Genomic DNA, 22,258 nt, shown 5'->3' on the forward strand with positions numbered 1-22,258 from the left:
CCATTCAACCCAACTGGTCTGGGCAGGTGCATCTGGCTCATATGAGCCTTCTCCTGCACATCCTCTCTCTTAAATTATCTTTACTCAAACAAGTTGATTATTTTTTTTTTAAATATCAGCCTCCAAGGTGAAGGAGCTTATGTGTGGCTTTCCTAACATTCAACATCATCTATTAAAACCTCCTGTTGGTTGGCATTCAGAATTTGTTCTTTCATATCAGTGGCACATTTGGCCGCCAGTGGGCTGATAACGCCTCAAACCGTGCATCTTGGCGCCTCACAGTTTGGCGGGCAGCAGCCTCCTTTGAAGAAGACCGCAGAGCCCACCTCACTGACAAAAGGCAAAGGAGGAAAAACCCAACACCCAACCCCAACCAACCAATTTTCCCTTGCAACCGCTGCAATCGTGTCTGCCTGTCCCGCATCGGACTGGTCAGCCACAAACGAGCCTGCAGCTGACGTGGACTTTTTTACCCCCTCCATAAATCTTCGTCCGCGAAGCCAAGCCGAAGACACCTTTACAGCATCAGTAGTCAGGACTGGATCTGGGTTTGAATCCCACACTGTGTAAGGAGTTTGTACATTCTCCCCATGTCTGTGGGGGTTTTCTCCAGGGGCTCCAGATTTCTCTTATTGTCCAGGTTAATGGAGTGTAAATTGGGCAGCATGGACTGATGAGCCAAAATAGCCTATTACCATGCAGTATGTATATCTAAAATCAATATCTGTTCCTACCTTAGTAATTTTACATAGAGGAATTGTTTGCATACAACACCAGGATTAACCTATACACATTGTACCTTAATATCAAGCAAAGTGTAATGGGGGTTTATTATCATAAACACAAGTACCAAAATTCTAACTTGCTGCAGTCAAACCGATACACAAGAATCGTCATCTACAAAAGTAGAGCGGTTCATTAAATTACTACAAGTGCAAAGACAGAACAAGAGATCAATAGAACAGAGTGGACAGGAAAACAGTCCCAGTTGTTGTTAGTGTAAGAAAGGAAGAGCAAGAAAGAGATGAAGTGAATTTGGAAGCAGCGAAGTGTTCCAGGTACTGACCCTCCCATTCTGTTGACGCCAACAATTTTCAACATTCATTCCCTTTGGGAAATAAAATGGAAACGTTGGTTCAAACCAAATGAGCGAGCAAAAAAAAATCAAGCAAAACCTTCCAGGATAGGACTTACTACAAACGCCAGCTTAACAATAACCTGAGAACGCCACCAGAACCTTTGTATGGTTTCTCAACTCCTCAAAAACTCCAAATTGAACTTGAAACCAACATTAATCCATTCTCCTCCTTCTGGAGGAATCCTTCCAAGCTATCAACTTATGCTTTATGTAGGAGAAACAACCCGCCTCGATTATATCTCATTGACAAGGGTTTCATGAAAGATGTTAACGAGTTGGTATCTGAAAAACGAATGAACGGTGCAACTGGGAGACCTGTTGAAGCGAGAGGCGCCCACAGAACAACGGCAATAACTCGGCGGAGCTGATCCTCCCAATCTTCACCATCAAATCAAAACTCCACTCGCAAAGTGAACAATAATGAGGCTCACCTGAAACGTCTGGGTTTTATTGCCAGCTGCAACTTTCCCTCCCTGTTCAACATTTTCGGTCATCCGGCCTCAGGACGAAATGGCCCATTCGGTCTGAGAATGGAGGAAGCCACCTCCCTCGGACTTTGTTCCTGTCTGTTGAAGTGCTGTTGGAAGTGACTCCGTGGCCCATCACGCTTTCTCTCTGTTTTATATCAACCTGGCCGATTAATATTGCATTAACCGTCTTCAACATTTTCAAAGTGAGCAATATAATGTGCGTCCATTTATTATTAACAGCAATTTGATGAAGGAACACACATCTGCGGCAGGATTCCGGTTTGGGGGTCGAAGGAAAAGCGGACAGATTCACAGGAATAAGAGTCGGAAAGAGAGAAGAGTAGAAAGTGGCGGATCATTTTAATTCCAGCTTCTCGGCTGCCTCATTGAAATTCTCCAGTAAAATATTCACAAGAGACTTGGTCTGTTGCATTAATTTTTCATCGAGGCGGTGCTTTGGGGATTCGAGGACCATTTTAGGCGCTTTTAATAGTTGGCCTTTCTCTCCCTCAATATTACCAGGCAATGCTTCACTCAAACAAGTTTCTTTATCACACGCCCATTTTATTTCAATGGAAAAGTTAAAGCCGTAAACCGAATCCCAGGTGAAAGGAAACAATCTCAAAACGAGAAGTCAAACACGCCGTGATTGAAGTAAAAATACAATGCTGGAGAAACTCGGCAGGTCAAACAGAGACTCGAGTATTTTGTAGAGCAAAGACCATTGTTTCGGGCCCGAAACGTTGGTTGGGTATCCTTATCTTCGCTATATAAAATACTCTGTTAGATCTGCTGAGTGCCTCCCAGCATTGTGTTTTAACAACATTAAAACGAATGTTTTGGAAGATTCCGTTCCCTCAACTACACTTGCACTTTGCCAATTCAGGTGCCCCGTGGCTAAATGTTGAGACACATGGCTGTGTTTAAATGCTTTGCCATCTCCTTTCTATTCGCCTTTCAAGGCCTCTCGGGTCTTCGTATAAGCGCAGAGAATCAAAAGCCAACAGTGCTGTCGTTGTCTTCCAGAAGTATTTTCTCAATTGGATGACAAATAGCAAAAAAAAACAAACCCACCTCGCTCCAGCAAGCTCCTGACCATAGAATGACGTACAATTCACAAACCATTTAGCCCAACTGGTCCAGGTCAGTGTTTACATAGGTGTATCAGACTCTTGAATTGATCTCCAATTCACATAATATGATGCCACATACTGTTTATCTGTATTTTTAGTCTGTTGTATCCTGTGGTACACAGAGCTGAGAGCATTACAGCACAGTACAGGCCCTTCAATCCAAGATCCTCCTCCTCAACAATCTCGCCCTTCCCTCCTTCACCCCATTACTCTCTATTTTTCTTACATCCATGTGCCTGTCGAAGAGTCTTATAAAAACCCCTCTACCACCCCCTCCAGCATTCCAGACACTCACTATTAAAAAAAAAACCTTACCTCTGACATCTCCCCTGTTACTAGTGTCTCAATAGACACTTTACCCTGCACTTGTGGGTAATTGTAACACTATGTTTTTAATTCTTGCGCCGCCCTGCTATGCGACGTCCAGATCGACCGGCAAAACGACTTAGTCCTTTGTATCTACGTACACGTGACACTTCATTTCAAGCCTTATTTCATCTAACGCAGTGGTTTTCAATTTGTTTCTTTCCACTCACCATCTTAAGTATTCTCTATGCCATAGGTGCTCTGTGATTAGTAAGGGATTCCTTTCGGTGGGATGTGAGTGGAAAGAAACAGTTTGAAAACCGCTGTTTCAATCGTCCCTCATTGACTCGTTATGTGCACGGTTTCAGAACTCCAAAGGAAATGGGCCATTGACAACTTTTCTCAAGCAAAACATTTCAGTAACAATTAGGTCTCGAGCAATGATTCTCAACCTTTTTTTTTGCCCACTCACATAGCACCTTAAGTAATTTCTTACTAATCACAGAGCCCCTGTGGCATAGGGATTACTTAAGTGGAAAGAAAAAGTTTGAAAACTATTGATTTCGAACCCATCTAAATGCCCTTCTGCCTCAATTAGCTTTCATCACCCAGATATGTGCATCCCCCTGCTGCGTTTCAGCATGTGAAATGGCTTGACCTCAGCCAATACGTACATTTACATTCGAAGCAGGAGGATAAAGGGAATCAGGAACAAGCACACAAACCCCTCCCAGGAATTGTCATTGATTAACAAGCATGTGCGAGATTTGGAGCCTCCTTTGGGCACAGGTTTTAAATGTACAAGAACCTCAGCACGAACACGATGATACAGTGATACCCACAATTTCAACTGGAACAGCGTCCTGTGACATAAAATCCCAACCACTCTAGGGTAGACCCATTGCACCTCCTCCGTGGAAACACGCTTCCAAAACTACACTCCAGTCTGGAATGGCGTGTACTAGATGGCGAGTGCATTGGAGAGTTCAGAACCAATTGTCAATACCGTGTCGAAAAAGATGGACCGGCACCACGCGTGTGATGTTAAGGGAGAATCTTCGCCAACGCTTGAGAGTTTAGTGGCCTGAAACATATTATGTCTGGAGCCCGATGATGGAGAATCCAGTTCCGTTCAGTTGACAGGGCTGTACGTGAGCTATTTCACAAGACCAGGCGTGGTCTTATCCTTCTCCTGGTGTTATTCGAATTTATTTGGCCTGATGCACCTGTTCCACGCTTTGTTCCGAGAATTCTGAGCACCTCTGATTTTATGGATTGGTTTGAATTTTATGTGTCCAGATCACTAAGGTCAACTTTTCATCCCCTGACCCCGGAACCTGTCCAAATGGAGCACTCCGGGCTTTCATCTTTTGTCAGTGTCTGTACCTTTCACTATTGAGTATCCGAGTTAAAGGAGGCAGCTCCGGAAAATAATACGATCCAAATAAACACCAGTAATATCGAAGTGAAATTCACAGAGGTTGAGTCAATTTTAATCAACACAACTGAGACTCACAAGGTATCAAGCCACTGAGAATACTTTAAAAACAACCTTTTGAGCAAAGCAGCTAAAATGTTGTATTTTCTTATTTTCTTTCGGTGGGCAATAGCAAGGTCTGACTTCAACCCTGCTTTGCATTTTGTGTTGTGTCACGTTAATCTCGCGAAAGAAAACGGAATCTTCGAAAAGTAAAGGATGTGACCCCCCCCCCCCCCCCCCAAGGTGCGCAATAGGATGGAAGTTGGGAACTTGGGTGGGGTGTGCGACTGGTGCGAATCAAGAATCCCAAAACTTTTGACTGAGTTGCCAAAGTTTTTGAAAGTAATGAGCGAGCCATTTGTTACCGCGTGACAACGCTAATTCATACTCCACGGAAGACTTGGATCGATTAATTTTCAAGAAAGCACACGTTCAGCAAAAGGCTGAAACTTCCGTGTGTGGCGAAACTTGAAATATCTTGTTTACTTAAATATAACGTTATTCACGTTTTTAATTATTGGTAAGTGGGCAAATGCATTTGGAAACCACGTAGAAAACAACGCGCATTAACAAGAAAATATATTTTGTAATTTAAATAATAAAGCTTTTATTTTACGAAATATTCTTCAGAACAAAGACCGCACACGCTCAAACAAGACAAAAATAAAGATTATAATAGGGTGCTCGAAGTTGGGGGTGTTATTGCTAACATCGGTATGATTTGCAATAAATTATGTATGTACAGTCTGAATAACATACACGCCTCCGGTTTTCTTATGAAAGTCCAGTTTTCAGTCCTTGACTGTTATACCACCGTCCTTTAAGGGTTCCTTGTAACTCAGACCCAGCGGAAGGCGGTAATGGGCCTGTGCGTGTTTCATTGGCCAGAAACAATTCTGTTAAAAATATATAATTTCATTCTATTGTTCCAAAGGTTTTCGTGTCCATCAGATTCTGGTGACAATTATTGTAAGTGGCGCGTTTTCACTGATCACATTTCCCACTGTCAATGTCTTGTTTTCCTTTTTGTGGGGGCTCTTCATACTCAGAGACGCGAATCTGCAGGTAGCCCCAAAGAAACGGCCTGGATACCATTCTGATCATACCCCGTCTCCCTCTTGACTTCATTTGATGAATATAATGTAGAAGAAACATCAGTCGGTTGGAGTTTCGACCGGGAAGACACTAGCTGGTTATAAGTCTGAAATCATTTCATTTGACATATTTCCAAGGTCTGGAACTGGGAAGGGAGTCGAATCCGAAACTGAATACATAATTTTCCATCTGTTTCTTCATACATTTGTGGTTACCTTGTACTTTCTTTTCTCGGTAACATTTTTGGTGGGTGTTCTAACAAATCGCTCGCATGCTCTTCAATCCTTTCTGTTCGGGGGGACTGCCCCGAACCAGATAGAACCAGGCACCCACTGACCAAGCACGGTGGACAGCAGGGTGGAGGTGCCTCCTCCCCCCACCCCCCCCCCCCCAAGTCCCACATGCGCAGAGGCAGCCAGAACCCCAATGCCTTCGACGCACAACAAAGCGTAGCTTACTCGGGAGACAGAATCTCGATAGAGGGTCCAGACCTGGAACGCTGACTGATCATTTCTACCCACCGATGCTGCCTGACCCGCTGAGCCCCTCTGGTGATCATATGTCAACTGCATGAAAACCAGGCCAAGCGAGCTTCGGAGAGATGGGGGCGCAGAAGCTTTGCTCTGCAATATTCATGCACGCTTGTCAGCAAGTCGTTAAACGAGAGGGCGAGGTTCCAAAATTAACGGCGAAGCAGAAATTAATGCAGAAATCACACCGAGGGTATCACGTAAAGAACCGTCTCCGGTTCGCCAGAAGGATAGACACTCTGTGTTAGTTAGTCTCGCAGCTCCTTTTGTTTTATTAACTCAGGAAGCAAATAACATTAAATATTAATTTACCAGTGCAATTATCTCAGCACGATATAGCTAAAGGATACTAATAAAAGTGAAGGGCTGGAACTCAGTTTCACTGGCGTATGCGGACCCTGATCACGCCGTTACAACTCGGAGAACCCATCTGATTATGGTTTGGGGAATCGAGGAAAAAGTGGGAATCTCCAAACATTCTTGCATCTTTCTTTGTGTGTGTGTGTGTGCGTGTGGCTGGAAGAACTGAAGGACGAGCAGAAACCAGCGAAAAGCTAGTGCCTGCCCCAAAGCGAACCTTCACACCGAAGAGATTTACACGCAAGAACTTCCTTCGAGTGGTTCTAACCCCTCGCTACGCACTGGGTTGGGGGGATGGGGGGAGTCTGTTTTGAAAAGAGTGCAATAAGTTAGTTTGATCCAAAGTCCATGGCTTTAAGTTCTTAGCGAAGACACCGAAGATCGCCGACAATCCAATGCTACGAGGTCAGTGATTTGCGGAGTATTTCATCCTCTTTTGTTTCTGTCTTTGATTGCAAAACCAGACCCTCACCACGTTTTTCTTGAGGTCCAACTTCTCTGCGATGGCTGCGATTTTCTCCGAGGATGGGCGAGGCTGGATGGCGAAGTAGGCTTCCAGGGATCGTTTCTCCGGAGCCGCGATGGAAGTCCGCTTGCGTTTCCTCTCGCTGGAGTTGAACATCTCCGGCTTGTTTGCCTTCTCTCTGTAAGCGTTTTCTGCCTCCTCCAACCAGGTCTGAAGCACCGGTTTCAGCGCGATCATGTTATTGTGCGAGAGAGTCAACGATTCAAACCTGCAGATGGTACTCTGGCTGAGAGAGCCCACCCCGGTGATCTTCAGATTGGCCAAGGCAGACCCGACATCAGCCTGTGTCACTCCCAACTTGATCCTCCTCTGCTTAAACCTCTCGGCGAACGCTTCCAGCTCCCTGGGGTCTGCCTCCACGTCGTTTAGGCACGGCATGCCGTTGTGGGTGGCGAAGGAATGAGAATGACCCATGGACATCGCCTGGTGGAGGTTTCCCATGGTGTTGAGGCAGTGAGCTTGCGTGGAGAGCATGGACGATGGGTCTGGTCCTCCCAGGCTCGTCAAACTTGGGGAGATGTCCAGCAGCTCGGCGTCCAAGATCTGGTGGCTCGGGTGAACATGGTGAGAGGTGAGCGTGGACGGGTGAGAGATGGCGAGGGTCGAAGAGGTGGAGCTGCAGGGGACGTTGTTCATGGTATGGTAGGTGATGTCCGGCTTAAAGTGGTGGTGACTCTTGCTGTGAGCGACCACGTCCACGGCTGCCAAAGCTTCGGCGCGGGCTAACAAGGACTCGTCAAAACCGCCGAATATATTGCTCTGTATCTGCAAGCAAGAATGCACACACATGCGGTCAGTGGGGAATTCTGTCAACTCAGTATTCAAAAACATTTTCGAAAAAGAAATCTTTCCTCAAAGCTCAAGTCATAAAAATTAATATGAAGTCAAGAGACTTGTCTGCGCAGACATGTGCAGAAGTAAAAGAGCTTGCCCGATTGTTCTGGTGACATGAAAAAAACATTAAGCAGCGTCTGTCAAAACTGTGGCCTCAGACCAGTAATCATACACATACTGTACGTACCGGCGGGGTTGGCAGGCAAACCCTCCTCATGGCCTCTGAGCCCGAGTGCAAGCTCGGGTACTTAGGGTCCTGGAGAATGGGGTGCATACTGAATTGCTGCTTGCCGTTCATGGCCATCATAATTGCACACCTTGCAGGTAGACTAGCCTTGACATAGATGTTGCTGCCTGCCGTCTGCTATTTCAATGGCACAGCCTCTCTCTCTCTCTCTCTCCCCCCCCCCCCCCCCCCCTCCCCACCTGCTCCTTTCTCATCTTACCAGCAGCTAACTACTTGCAGCGCGCAGGCGTGCTACAGCCACACAAAAGCTAGAAATTAGCCCGAGGAGGCAAAACCCTTTCACGTTGCACCTACACAAAGAACCCTCTCTATCTCCCACTGAAAAACACCGCACCGTGACTTCTCCCTCGATACCCCGGGCTGCAGAATCAGAACTTACACCACTCACTCTCCCCTGTTCTTAGCGTCTAAAGCAGATGGGTCCCGAGATATTGAGGGAGATTTCTTTTAAATGAAAGGGGTGCAAACTTCTTTTTTTAAATATTATTTTAAGGCATTTTATTCCTGTTAGCTAGTCCATTATACACATGCTACTTGAAATGAAAAATTAATTGGGTACAGCGTAAGAATGAAATTACAGAAAGTTCTCAGAAGTACTGATCTCTCATGAAAGATTAATTCTGTTGTCTATTACACATGATTCGTAGTCTAAATAATACTCAAATAGTTATTATTGACATGGGTACATGAAAATGCACGTTGTTTTCTGAAGTTTCTGATAACCACGTCGGCATCTGGCAAGGCCGGCAATACTCACCGACAGGCAAGTTAAGGGACGGGGGTGTCAATTATCACTTAACAGAGTTCTGACTTTGACTGCCTGCCATTTGTACTTGGATTTATCACAGACGAGCCAAAATAGAGCTGGACGATTTCCGTTTTACAAGAATTAAATTGGGAAAATTATCAAAATTAACCTTAAAATGTTGGTTCAGCGGGTTCTTGATGGACGGTGGAGGGAAATCAAAGGACACCGGTTACGGGATCAGAAACTCCTGACAAATGTTAAAACACAAAGCTGCAGAAACTCAGCAGGTACATCTTGATGAAGGGCTCAGGCCCGAAAAGTTAGTTATGTATCTTTATCTTTGCTCTAGGTGAGCAGGTGAGTTTCTACAGCGCTGTGTTTTGACTTCATCCACAGTGTCTGCAGACTGTCGTGTTTTACTGCTCACAAATGTGATCGGGAATAATTCTCTGGTGTGTTTTATGAATGAATATATAATGCAACAATTTAAAAGAGGGTGAGAAATATAAAGCGTTTCCTTTAACCTTATTGGGAACATTAAGCATTGATGGAGATTCCCCGAAGAACCATAATTGAAACTGCAGGGCAATAAAAGATCATCCTATTAAATAACGAAAAACGTTACTATTGCGCTGGTATTGGGTTTGATGGTACTTCGAACATTGGCCCTTAATGTCGAAGCGGTTCTGCTGCTTCTCGGCATCTCAGAGATCTATCTATAACATACTCATGCAACGGTAGAACCTGAAACGAACGAGAAGATTTAAAGCAAGGGAGACGTTCAAAAATATTTAAACCTAGCGTTGATAAGTCGAGATTTTATGAATAAACAATACCTATGAAAGAGTTTCTCCAGCACTGCGTTTTTATTTTAGATAAACGCGGTTCTTGTTCAAAGTCAATCCGAATTTTCAGGGCTCTTGAAACTGCAAAATTAAATCGATTTTCTTTTGGTTTGGTTTGTTATCAAAGTAAGTCTGGTGCACTTGTATAACCAAATAAACATTTTTCCTACTTCGACCAAGGTTACTCTCCCAGTGTAATATGTATGAATTGTTCTCCAACTAATATTTTAATTACATTTAAATTATGAATGAAAAATGTCTATAAATAAATAATTTAGACGTTGAAATATTATTTAATAGCAACATTTGCTCGTTGAGAATTATTTCATAATAGAATCTGGTATATAAAATGCTAATTATATACATCCAACGTTAATCAGGCTGTTAAGAAAGATAAATTGGATATTCATCGTCAAGAATATTTTACCTTCCTGATTTTAATGATACGATTTTAACCAAGTATGGTGCAGTCCAAGAAAAAGTGAAGGTCTATTCCTTCACAGATCGACTTGGTGCAGGGGCAACGAAGTAACACAGTTCTCTCAACAAGTGCTCGCCTCCTCCGGGGAAAGTCTTTAACTGGCATTCTGTACCTGCAGAGAAATCAAACTAAAGTTGTCTCTGCTTTTGACTTCTGTTTCGAGTTGATGCTATGAGTCGCAAAGCCTCTCGCCATTACCCTGTTCAGGCCTGCTGACATACAGCATAACGTATTTGCCACTTTTTCTGTGCGTCTGTTCATTCCGTTTTCCTCGTCCTCTTTATGTGAATCGCCACAAACTAATGACAGACAATCTACATGCAATCCACAATCCAAACTTCCTGGAGACTTTTATTTTCGCAGTGATCAAAGAATCGGTGGGGGCTTCGGAGACACTGGGGGGGGGGGATTCATTTCTACTTCCAGAGAGTGGCACACGACGGTCTGCAGACGCTGTGATTGTAGTAAAAATACAAAAGTGCTGAAGGAACTCAGCTGGTCTCGCCGCGTCCACAGAAGATAAAGATAGAGAGTCGCTGCCTCAGCTATTTACTCCTCAGGCCACTTGAGTTCCCCTTGCACCTTAGTGCTTCTACAGTTCTACTTCCAGCTTTTCCAACCATGAATGGTGATTGACAGGCTTCTGGTGAAGATGGGATGAGAAACTATTTAACCTTATAGTACGATTTAGTGAAACTGACTACAAAAGTTTCCAGAAGCTAGAAGTACAAGGTGAGTGAAAACGTTGTCAGAGAATTAGATTTTAAGGAACCCCTTAAAAGGTAGAATGAAGGCATTTAAGAGTTTAGGTTTGGTTGCACCGTAGTCGACGGAAAGCTCTTTATGCTTTAATGGCATTGCTAAATAAACGGCCGGATTTATTATTTAGTTCAGCTAAATTGTGTTTTTAAGTAATAATGTTGCAGACTGTGGTTAAAATCGTCATTTCCGCTGGGTGATGATGGTCATTTACTATAATTGAAGTTAGAAGTTATGAAGTTATAAGTAATTTAGAATTAAGAAAGGGATTAATCAATGATAGGAGTTTTAAAAATTCAGGGCAGAGTATGGGAAGCAGCGCAAATGTTTTACCACAATCGCAGACAAAACCTGCTAATGATTAAATTATGCAAGTATTTCTTATTATATCAGAGGATTCCACTTGGATTCGATTTATACCGCAAATCGGCCCTCAGTCCAGAAAGTCCATGTGAATGGTGGATTGGCAATGACCGCAAGTCGATCATCAATTAAAATGATCTTGCCCGGAACAACCTGTTGCCCACCCCCACCAGAGAGGCCAGAGGAAACTGCAAAACCGCCCTTCTCAAATCAGGAAAAAACACGCGATGAAAATCTGAAATGCATTAAAAAAATACAGAAAATGTTGGAAAAACCCCCCACAGGCATTGTGCTGCGTAAAGTCACCCCCCCCCCCCACCCATTGTCAGAATTGTACAGGGCCTCGTCTACTGATTTCTTTTTGTTTAATCAACACCCTCTTATTTTGTTTTCCCCAAATTATTCCTGCTTCTGTTTTGAGAAGCGATGGAAGGCCGTGGTCCTCAATGAGAACTGCACAAGGAATTAGAATCCCCCCCCCCCCCCCACTCCTCCGAGTAACTTCGTGAAATGTTTGTGCGTGAGTTCACGCTGGGTTGGGGTGCCTTCCTATAGAAACCTAGGCGCTCTATCCAGAGTGTCCTGACCGGCTGCATCACGGTTGCTGCAGAGAAATGGATCGGAGGTCAATTCACAGTGGCAGGGTGGCTCAATGGAGTCTCACTTCTACCCGCCCCCCCTCCCTCCTCGTCGACATGATCTCCCTGGATCATTGTCTGCAAAATTATTGAGGACCCCTTTCACCCTGAATACAGCATCTTGTCAACTGCTCGCATCAGAGAAGAGATACGGGGAGTGTCAAAGCTCGCACGAGTAGGGTGAGGGACAGCGTCTTCCCACGGATAGTGAGAATGCTGAACGGCCAATGGAACTGCCCATTCGAGACTCATTTTTACGAGCCATTCTTTATTTATAGATATAATACTTGTCCTGCATATGCATTATCTGTATGTGTGTAATGTCTGGTTGTGTGTTTGCATGTTTTTGCACCGACGACTGAAAAACACTGTTTCATCGGATTGTACTTGTACCATCAGTTGACTTTCAACGCGCTGAAAACTCAGTTCAGCACCATGGACAAGTCATCTCGTCTTTTCTGTATGCTCTCTGGCATTCTGAGGATGAAGGCACGTTTTTATTTGTGTATCCCCAGGCGGCGACAGGGCAGACGAGCAAAGTGCCCACGGTAGGGAATAACGCCTGCAGAACGCATCAGTCTCAGCAAGGCCAACAAGTGACACAAATGGAACAAGAGCATTAGCGAAGCCATGGGGGGAAAGAATTCCCTTCTCATCAACAGTCGTGGTGGGGGGGGGGGGGGGGGGGAGGGAAAGGGGGCGGGTGGAATCAGCGACTTGTCGCATATACGCATGCAATGATTTATTATAAAAATTTAACGAAATCATTTATATTTCAAGGGCCCTAAAGAGCTGCATGAAACTTTTATCCAAAGTGGCACAGTATTTATAGCCAGGCCCTGTCTGTGGGAAGGTAATTAATAGTTGCATAAATTGCATTGGCTGCTTTTTCATTATTCAACATTTTCAGATGGTCTCCCTGTAATTACGGAGAACGGCTGGCGAATCTGTTGGAGAAAGATCTCTGAAAACTCGCTTGAAATAAGACGAGAGACACCCATTCATCAGTGTAAATATCACATTTAACCCTTTGGACTCCGGCCATTTTAAACCTTCATCATACATGCTCCGGACTGGGTCGGTGGGTAAACTTCAGCTCGAACACCCAGCTGGTGCGAAACCAGTCTCAGAAAACGGAGACACGGAGTGTATGCGCTTGTTCGTCGTCCCTGAAAACAGGGAGATGGAGTCCAAAGAGTTCAGAAAAACTCAGTGTTGACAGACACAGCGGATGAACAATTTTTAACGCAATAATATTTCCGATTTCTTGTTAAATTTCGGTAGAGGTTAGGGGGGTGGGGGGGGGGACAGGATTTTTTTAGGTTTTAAATCTCTCTGAAATAAATTATCAATTTTAAAACGTCCCCTTATCTGCGTTCTAGATGCAGCGTTTGCATGTGAATTCCAGCAAACTGGCACTTGGTTCATTTGAGAGCAGGTTCAGACGAGTGTCCTGAAAGAACCAACTCCCAGTGAAGGGCACAAGTGTCGGGCCACAGACCTGACACGGCGAGCTCAGAACCAAATGTATTTCATTTTAATGAGAGCCATGAAATATTGATGAAGCTGGCTCCTGGTGTCGACGTTACACCTTGTGAGAAGGACGGAGAGTCGGGAGAAACAATAGCAAGGAGAGCGGAGCCCACCTGGTGCCCGCTGTCACTGGATCAGAACAAGCCGAAGTGTCACGTCGCTCTCCGGCGATGGTCATTCACGTTCACATGCATAATTCATCGCTTCTCTGCTAGGAGATGAAATTCAGACACCGCCGGACTTGTACTTTCGGGCAACGAATACCTCGAGCGGAGTTGGGGAACATGAGGACTCTAAGCATAAGTCCCCGGGGAAGGATGTCACATACCCCAGGTTGCTGTGGGAAGGGAGGGAAGAGACAGCTGGGGCATTGGCTATGATCTTTGAGTCCTCCTTGGCCACAGGGGAGGCATCGAGGATTGAAGAATGGCAAATGTGGTCCCCTTGTTTTAAAAAAAAATTAACAGGGAGAATCTTGGAATTATAGACAGCTAGTCTTATGTCAGTGGTGTGCAAACTATTAGAGAGGATTCTTAAGGATGGGATCTATGAGCATTTGGAGAAGTACAGTCTACTCAAGGATAGACAGTATTGTGAAGGGAAGGTCATGCCTCACCAGCTTAATTGAGTTTTTTTTTTAAAAAGGTAACAAAAGAAATTGATGAGGGTAGGGTGCTAGATGTGGTCTGATGGATTTTTGTAAGGCATTTGACAAGGTCCCCCATGAGACACTCATTCAGAATTCACGAGTAATGGGATCTTGGCTGTATGGATTAAAAATTGGTTTGCATGTCGAAAGCAGAGAGTAGTCGGGAACAGAAAATATTCTGCCTGTGACTAATGGAGCTCTGAAGAGATCTGCTCTGGGACCCCTGCTCTTTGTGAAGGTGCAGAGAAGATTCACCACGATGTTGCCTGGATTGGGGGGAAAAAAGTATTATGAGGCAAGGTTAGCAGATCTGGGACTTTTTTTCTGGAGTAAAGAAAGAATTAATAGAGATCTGCTAGATTCTGAGAGGCATTGATAAGGTGGACAGCCAGCACCTTTTCCCCAGGGTAGGATTAGCAAACACCAGGGACATCCCTACAAAGTGAAGAGAAGAATGTTTAGGGGGAAAAAATCAGCACTATTTTTATTTTTACACAGAGAGTTGTGGCTGCCTGAATTCTTTGCCAGGGATGGTGGTGGAGGCTGAAACATTAGGGGCATTTAAGAGACTCTTAGACAGGTACGTTGAGAGTGGCGTGGAAGGGATGGTTTAGTATTTTGTTGTAGGAATATATAGGTCAGCACAACATCAAGGGTTGAAGGGCCTGTACTGTTCTATAATATTACACCTGGTCCAATATTATTAGAGCAAAATGATGGGCTTTTTGGGAGGAGGTCAGAACTCGAGAAGTCACACATCCAATAGTCAAGTACCCCATAAACAAGGGACAAATGCACCATGTTCTGGAGGGTGGGGTTTGGGAGGGTAATCCTGTTCTCCAAAAGGGAGCCCACGAAGGGGCAAACAGGATAGCAAATAAGTGGCTGGCATTAAATGCAAGCAAGTTTATTCTTGGGCCATTTTGATGAAGGGAAATTGATGAGTGTGGCACTAAAAGAAATGCTGGCAATTTAGGGGAACAGGGGAGACTGGTGCAGCTGGAATCCAATATGCTGAGGGAACTCAGTTGGCCAAGCAGTATCAGTGGGAGCAATGTCTGGATGGTCATTCTGAGTCAGAAGGTCGACCACTGCTGCTCGACCTGCAGATTGTGTTTCATTCCTGCGACAAGCAGAGATGGCCTGGGTGGCTTTTAACTCCAACCATGTCAGCTCCTAGCTGTTAGAAACATGCAAATCATATCACCATGTAATGTAATCCCTTGCTAATCTTTACAACCATGGAGAGAGAAAAAATTAATAAACTTTGAGCCAGTACAATGACAGGGTTACAATAGCAACGGTGGCAGGTAAAATTTACCATCTGCCAGTGACTTCATTTTACTGAAACAATCTAAGCTCACTGGAGAATTACAATCAGAGAAGGGAGAGTTGTCTTTCTGCTATAGGGAGAATAACTATCCTTTTTCATTTATAACCAATATTTGACATGGTCACGCATCCCTACAATAGTCCCTTTTTAATTAGAAACATTTCTCTCAGTCCTTTTGATAATCATTTTCAGTTGATGACCTTCAGCCCTTGACCCATTGGCTTCAGTTATGATGACAGATTGGACAGGCTGGGTCTTGGAATAAAGCAAGTCAAATTGTGTTTCCTTTGGCTGGGGTGTAGAGAATCAAGCATCACAGACTTGGAATAAGTTTAAGGCAGACATTTGATAAGTAGGAGCTGAAAGGTGACTGAGAGGAGCTGAGAAGGTGCAGTGGAAGATACAGTCAGTTCAACCATGGACTTTTATTGGATCCTAATTGGTATATCATACTCAGAAAATGATACGAGGTCATTTAGAGCCAAATTCACTTTGGAACTCTACCTGAAGCGGCTGTGGAATTTTAGGTCCTGAAATCCTTCATAAGAGATTTGGAATGTTGATTGAAGAGTTTTTTTTTCGAGTTCTCAAGTCTCTTCCATGGATGCAGGGCGAGTGCAAGTGGCCCAGGGGTAAAAGGTCAGCTGTGATCACACCGATGGCACCACAAAGCATGAAGGGAAGACTGGGCTAGTCTTGCTTCCATTCCTTAAACAGTCTCATAAAGCAGCTGACTGCCACATTGGGTGGACAGATAACCAAAAGCTTGCTCAAAGGGGTAATGAGAAGACACAAGGCTTGGGGCAATCCCAGATGCAAAGCCACGGGAGCAGAATGGAGGCTAGAGAATCAAGGTGGCAAAAGCAGAGGGATCTCAAGGGCTTTGAAGGCAGTTATAGCAATTATGATGGACAAGAACATGGAGGATTTGAAAACAATTGGATGTTTAATATGAACTACAACACAGAGTATATAATCCAACATGAAAAGGTCAGCTAGATAGTACTGAAGAAAACAGTTTCATATTCAGAGGTTCACTTTACAAATTGTTATGGACAAAACAAGGTAGCTCTCCTTTGTCAAAATTGATCCCTAAATCCATATCATTAAAAACAAGGTGTCCAATTATCAGATGTCATCTGTTGGACTTTACTGTTGTGTTCCCCTCATTGCACCAGTGATTGCAGTTGATCGATACCTTCTTAGCTGTAGAGTGATTTAGCGTGACATTATGAAAGGTGGCAATACAAAAATAAGGATTTTATCTTCTAACTTCTCCATTGTTAATTTGGAAATACAAAGCAAATTGCATTAAGAACTTATGGAGGCTATCAAAGAATGTAGATAGTTTAAGTAAGTGGGCAAAGATCTGACACAAGGAATATAATGTCAGAAAATAGGAACATGTGCCCTTTGGCAAGAAAAATTAAAACAAATGAGATTGCAGAGGGATCTGGGTGTCATCATTTGTGAAAGGCTATAAATATTGAGTAAAAGTCATTTGGAAAACTAATAGAATTCTCTTGTTGAAAACGAAAACACAAGCGTAGAATGCTGAAACTGTTGGCTTTCTCTCCTGGTCACCTCTGATGAAGCTTCTTTGACCCGAAATATTAATCATTTTGATGGCTTCAAATGCTATCTGACCTACTGAGTTTTTCCCAGCCTTTTGTGTTTTTGTTTCAGAGTGATCTGAATACAAAAGAAAGGGAGATTTTACTTCAGTTACATATGACATTGGTGAGGCCATATTTGGACGACTGAGTGCAATAATGTTTCCTTGCTTCAGTAAGCATGTTAATACAATAGAGAAGATTTATAACATTAATACCTGGAATGGGTGGGCTATCTTAGGAAGAATTATTAAAAAGGTTAGATTTGTATGCACTAGAGTTTAAAAGATTGAGAGGACTTATATTAAGAACAGGTTATTTCCTTTTAATCCGGCAATGTTGGGACCTGGCCATTGCTGAACCACAGAAAATGGCAGAAAACAGAAATAGATCCCTAAGCAAACGCTTATTAGCACTACCACCATCTTCTCCACCTCTTGGTCTCTTAGATGACATCTTGAAGGGCTAAAATACAGCTGAATATAAGAAATTAACAGGACTGTATCATCAAAACACTCAGCCTCAGTGTAAACACTCCTGCTAACAGCGCCGCCCTGGTGGTATATCCACAAACTAATGGCAGCAGTTTCAAAACATGCCAGACAACAGGAGTTGCCAGACCATGGAGTGCAGGATTAGAGAGGTACAACCTGTATATAATATAATGAGGTCTCAACTATGTATATGGATGTGGAGAGGATATTCTACATTGCTGGATATCAAGAACATTTTTAAAAAAAATTCTTCTCAGGGCACAAGTCTTTCCAACTCTTCTTTGCATGGTGGCAGAAGGAGAATCTTTGAATACTTCTCAAAGTCTAAGTTCAGATTTATTGTCAGAGTGTATACATGATATCACATACAACCCTAAAATTCTTTTACCTGTGGACAAGGCAGAATTATCACTTATTGATAGTACAAAAAATTGTACTCATGAAGATACATACACATGTAAAAAAATAAAGAAATATAAACAAAGTGACTGTGCAATACAGAGAAAAAAAATCAAGAAAGTGCACAAGTAAGAGTCCTTAAATGAGTTCGTTGTTGTGGAGTCTGATGGTGGAGGGGTAGCAGCTGTTCCTGAACCTGGTGATGTGAGCCTTGTGGCACCGATACCTCTTTCCTGAAGGTAGTAGTAAGGACAGAGCATCTGCTGGGTGTTGTGGATCCCTGATAATTGCTGCTACTCTCTGATGACAATGTTCCCTGTTGAAGTCCTTGATGGTGGGGACAGTTTTGCCTGTGATGTCCTGGCATATTTATCATATTTCAAGCATATTTAGAGATAATAATTGTTTTCACAATATTAATAAAGGCAATTAATCATTATTAACAAGGGAAACCCCTTAGAGAATACACAGATATTGAAATATTAATTTAAATAGTTGAATCAGAATCAAAAAGCTTAACATTTTATAAGATAAATGACTGGGGAAAAAAGATGTCAAAAAGCACTCTTTTAACCAAAATGTATAAACACATAAGGCATAAACTCATTAAGATCTTATTCTATAAGTTAAACACTAAGAGATTCAAGAAATGAATAGCTGTCGAGAATTAGAGAAACATTTACTCAGATGGAGAGATAATAGATGGCAAAATTCTTCCAAAATGGAACCACTTCTTCGAATTGTCCTTCAGTTTGATCTAAAGGAGCACTGGGAAAATCAGAAAAAGCATATTTAGCAGATTTCAAGTATATTTAGAGAGATACTTGATAAACAGAGGGAATAAAAAGTTATTACGGGGACAAATGTAGATTTTGGGTTATAATCCCATGAGTTTATTAAACAGGGAATAATCTTGAGGAGCCAAGATGTCCATCTCTATTGTTTACATAAATGCTTGTACCTATATCTTTCATTGGTCTATTTCAGATGATCCATAATTCCATTTGTTTAGAAGAACTTGTATGATTTCCATTTCTTTCTTTAAAGGGATTCTCATTTCACCATCTATGCTTTCCATGTTCTTGGTCAAAATGTTCCTAATGAATTTCTTATTTTGTTGTTCTTGTCTTGCAATTTTTAATGTTTGCACAGAGCAAATATTAGATCCAATTTGTTCAAACCATTTTAAATGCTTTTCTAAATATCATTTCAACTTTCACTGAGAAGAAAGCAATATGGCAGTTAGGCTTTCCTTATTTCGTTCCTTTAAGGCAGCCATGTTCAACCTTTTTTTGGCTACAGCCACTTTGCTCAAAGGTCCCCCTTTCCTGTGAAGTAGTTTAGTTGGTTTCTTCTGCACTTCTCTCCTTCCTACTACAAAAAAAAAGAATGTTATATTATTTCAGTCTGTTTCCCACCCCCCCCCCCCACCTCCTGAAAGTTCAGTGGCCTCCAGGAATGGGGAGGGTTACAGCGGCCTCAATGACTGCTTTAAGGGTTCATAAATTTAGTCTTTTTAAGTATGGTCTCTGCACCCTGAATATCCTTTCCAGAACTGGCCCAACACTAAAATTCAATGAAAACTAGTTTCAATGCATCTAAACCAAACAAACGTCTTTTGTTAGAAGCATCCCAAATAATTTTTTTTAATATAAAGGTTTGCAATAATTAATTCAACAATCACTGTAAAAGGCAGAAAAAAAAGAACAATTAATAAATTAATTTATCAAGCTTATGTTCTTTTTACACAATAAATATAATGTTGGTTCATTTTAATTTACATTTAATTTTCCACCCCAAGTTATTTAATCGTCAAACAGTTTGAGTCCATCAGTTTCAGGGGAAGAAGCTATTTCATAAATCGAAGTTTACCCTAGATTATTATCAAACTTCTCTCTCAATACAGTAAGGATTAGTTAAAAACTCTAGAGGGAGTGGATTCATTCTGCATTTATACAATGACAAATAAATCAAATTGAGTGTTTTGGTTTGATTTTAAATTTGCTTTTGCACACATTTTCTGGTGCCTACCTCAGTAGATTTGAACTATAATTCAAAGATTGCTAAATCCTGGTGAAACGAGTCTGAGGGTTCAATAAAGAAATATTAGAGAAGTACATAGTGTATTTTTACACAGTGGTCAAAGCGACACGGAATGCCTGCTAGAAACAATGGCAGAGACTTTAATATATTCTGAAAGGGAAGTGGATAAATATTTTAAAAAGGAGTGTTTAACAAGGTAAACACTACAGTGTTCTATTTAAAATTTAGTTTATCCCCTGAATTGATACACAAGATGCGGGGAACATCAGGAAAAAAAGGTTTGTTTGCTAATCTTAACAAGATATAGGAGAGAGCATGGAGTTGGAATGTTTTTTTTTCCAATTTTATTTGTTCAATGGATAATATAAAAATTGCAGGAAATGCAGGCAGCTCTGTTCATCTCCAAATTGAGGAGGCCGTTCAGAATCAATGACCAGACATGAAATAACTCATTTTTTTTTTATATTGTCCAATTGTATTTGGATGGCATGGTTTGCATAGTGTTTAGCGCAACATTGTTATAGCCACAGCAACACTGGTTCGAAACTGTTGTTGTCGGTAAGGGTAAGGAGTTTGTGTATTCTCCCCATGTCTGCGTGGGTTTCCACTGGACACTCCAGTTTCCTCCCCCCCCTTCAAAAATGTACTGGGGCCGTAGGTTAATTGGGGAATTTGGGCAGGACGCTCTTATGGGCCAAAAGGACCTGTTACTGTGCTAAATGTCTAAATTTAAAAATATACATTTATAAATTCAAATTTTTAATTTAAAAACATTTAGATTCTACTATTGAGGCAGGATTCATACATGTCTCTACATCAATGGTCCAGATCCCTGATGCTAATTCAGAATTTAACCACAGCACTGCATTCTAAAATTCAAATGAATAGTTCTTTCATGAAATAGAATCACCCAAAACCTCCTCCTCCTGCTGCTTAACATTGTGATAAAAACACAGAAAATACAATGAACATCGATTCAACCTCAAAAGAATTGTGTGGAGAGATTAATTACATCAGCCAAATGCTGAAGGAGGGTTAAAAAAAAAATTAATGTTACCAAAAAGATTTCAAGAGAATTGGCCAATTAAGTGTAAATATTTGAACAAAATTACTCTTGCCTTATTTACACTTTAATTTCAAGTCAGTATCACGGCATCAGAGAGTGGGAATACTATGAAAAAGCAGTTTGTTAATGATGGCAACACTAATCTGAGGCCGTGTAACTAAATTGGTTTTGGTGTGTGTGTGTGTGTGTGTGTGTGTGTGTGTGTGTGTGTGTGTGTGTGTGTGTGTGTGTGTGTGTGTGTGTGTGTGTGTGTGTGTGTGTGTGTGTGTGTGTGTGTGTGTTAGAGTAAAAATGCAGGCAAAGAGATTAAAGCCCTGTTCCATTACACAATGTGATCTGGAAAGATCTAGTTTTACTCAGACGCTGAATTATTGATAAGAACTGGAGTAAAGCTACAGTTACAGAGACAGATATTCCTCTTCATTAAGGAAATTAAAGAACACCGTGGGTGATTTATAGGAGACCTGCACAGTTCGTTATTTCTCATCAAACGGGTAGGCCTACACTCATTCCTGAGTAAAAGCAGAATCAGTTCAGTTGAAAGCCTTATTACTGCACTCCACGCAAAGTGACTAATCCAGGAAGAAAGAACTCTGAACTATATCCATGTTTCCACGATGAGGTTTGTATCCAGCTGATTAGCATAATGTAAATCAAGATTCATCGTCACATAATATACATAAAAATGTAATATACATCATATACTTCAACTTTTGTTTGTTGAAAGGCAAACAAAGAGTGGCATTTGGGTGGCACGGTTAGTGCAACGCGATTACAGAGCCGGTGACCCGGGTTCCAATTCAGCGCCATCTGTAAGGAGTTTGTATGTTCTCCCCATGTCTGTGTGGGTTTTCCTCTGACTGTTAAAAACATACAGGAGTTGTTGGTCAATTGGGTGTAATTGGGTGGCACGGGCTCACTGGCTGGAGCATTTTGTTGCTGGGCTGTCCATGCAAGTATATTTAAATTGCCCAATGCCCCTAAAAATAAGGGAAAGAGAAGCAAAAGAGAGTTCCTTCAGAGCCACTGGATTTGCCTCCCGTGTTCCCGGAGCCTTTGCAGCTGGCACAGTCTCCAGTTCAAATCAAGCTCCAGGTCCAACTCCTGATTGATCAAGAAGCCTTCCATGGCCTTTTGGGAGCCTTTTCTTGATCTCAGCACCCCCTTGAATCCCA

The 22,258-nt window shown here is 42.3% G+C and overlaps 1 protein-coding gene and 1 long non-coding RNA gene across 2 annotated transcripts in view; one reads left to right on the top strand and one right to left on the bottom strand.

The window, feature by feature from the left end:
• The window catches only part of LOC138743186 (uncharacterized), a 95,842-nt gene that overhangs the window by 55,057 nt on the left and 18,527 nt on the right, over window positions 1-22,258 (top strand). The gene's annotated exons all lie outside the window — the stretch shown is intronic.
• Window positions 6,919-8,179, bottom strand: pou4f3 (POU class 4 homeobox 3). Its single transcript, XM_069897746.1, has 2 exons — window positions 8,060-8,179; window positions 6,919-7,803 (listed from the first exon to the last, which is right to left on the bottom strand). The coding sequence occupies exons 1-2, from the start codon at window positions 8,177-8,179 to the stop codon at window positions 6,919-6,921; spliced, it is 1,005 nt and encodes a 334-aa protein (XP_069753847.1).

Source organism: Narcine bancroftii, chromosome 9, assembly GCF_036971445.1.
Source record: "Narcine bancroftii isolate sNarBan1 chromosome 9, sNarBan1.hap1, whole genome shotgun sequence".
NCBI lineage: Eukaryota > Metazoa > Chordata > Chondrichthyes > Torpediniformes > Narcinidae > Narcine > Narcine bancroftii.

What these genes read in the sequence shown, in the direction of transcription:
- pou4f3 (XM_069897746.1), bottom strand. Translation starts at nt 8,179, where the DNA reads ATGATGGCCATGAACGGCAAGCAGCAATTCAGTATGCACCCCATTCTC. An exon ending in TTTGCCTGCCAACCCCGCCG is followed by an intron (nt 7,804 to 8,059) that starts GTACGTACAGTA and finishes TCTTGCTTGCAG; the next exon opens with ATACAGAGCAATATATTCGG.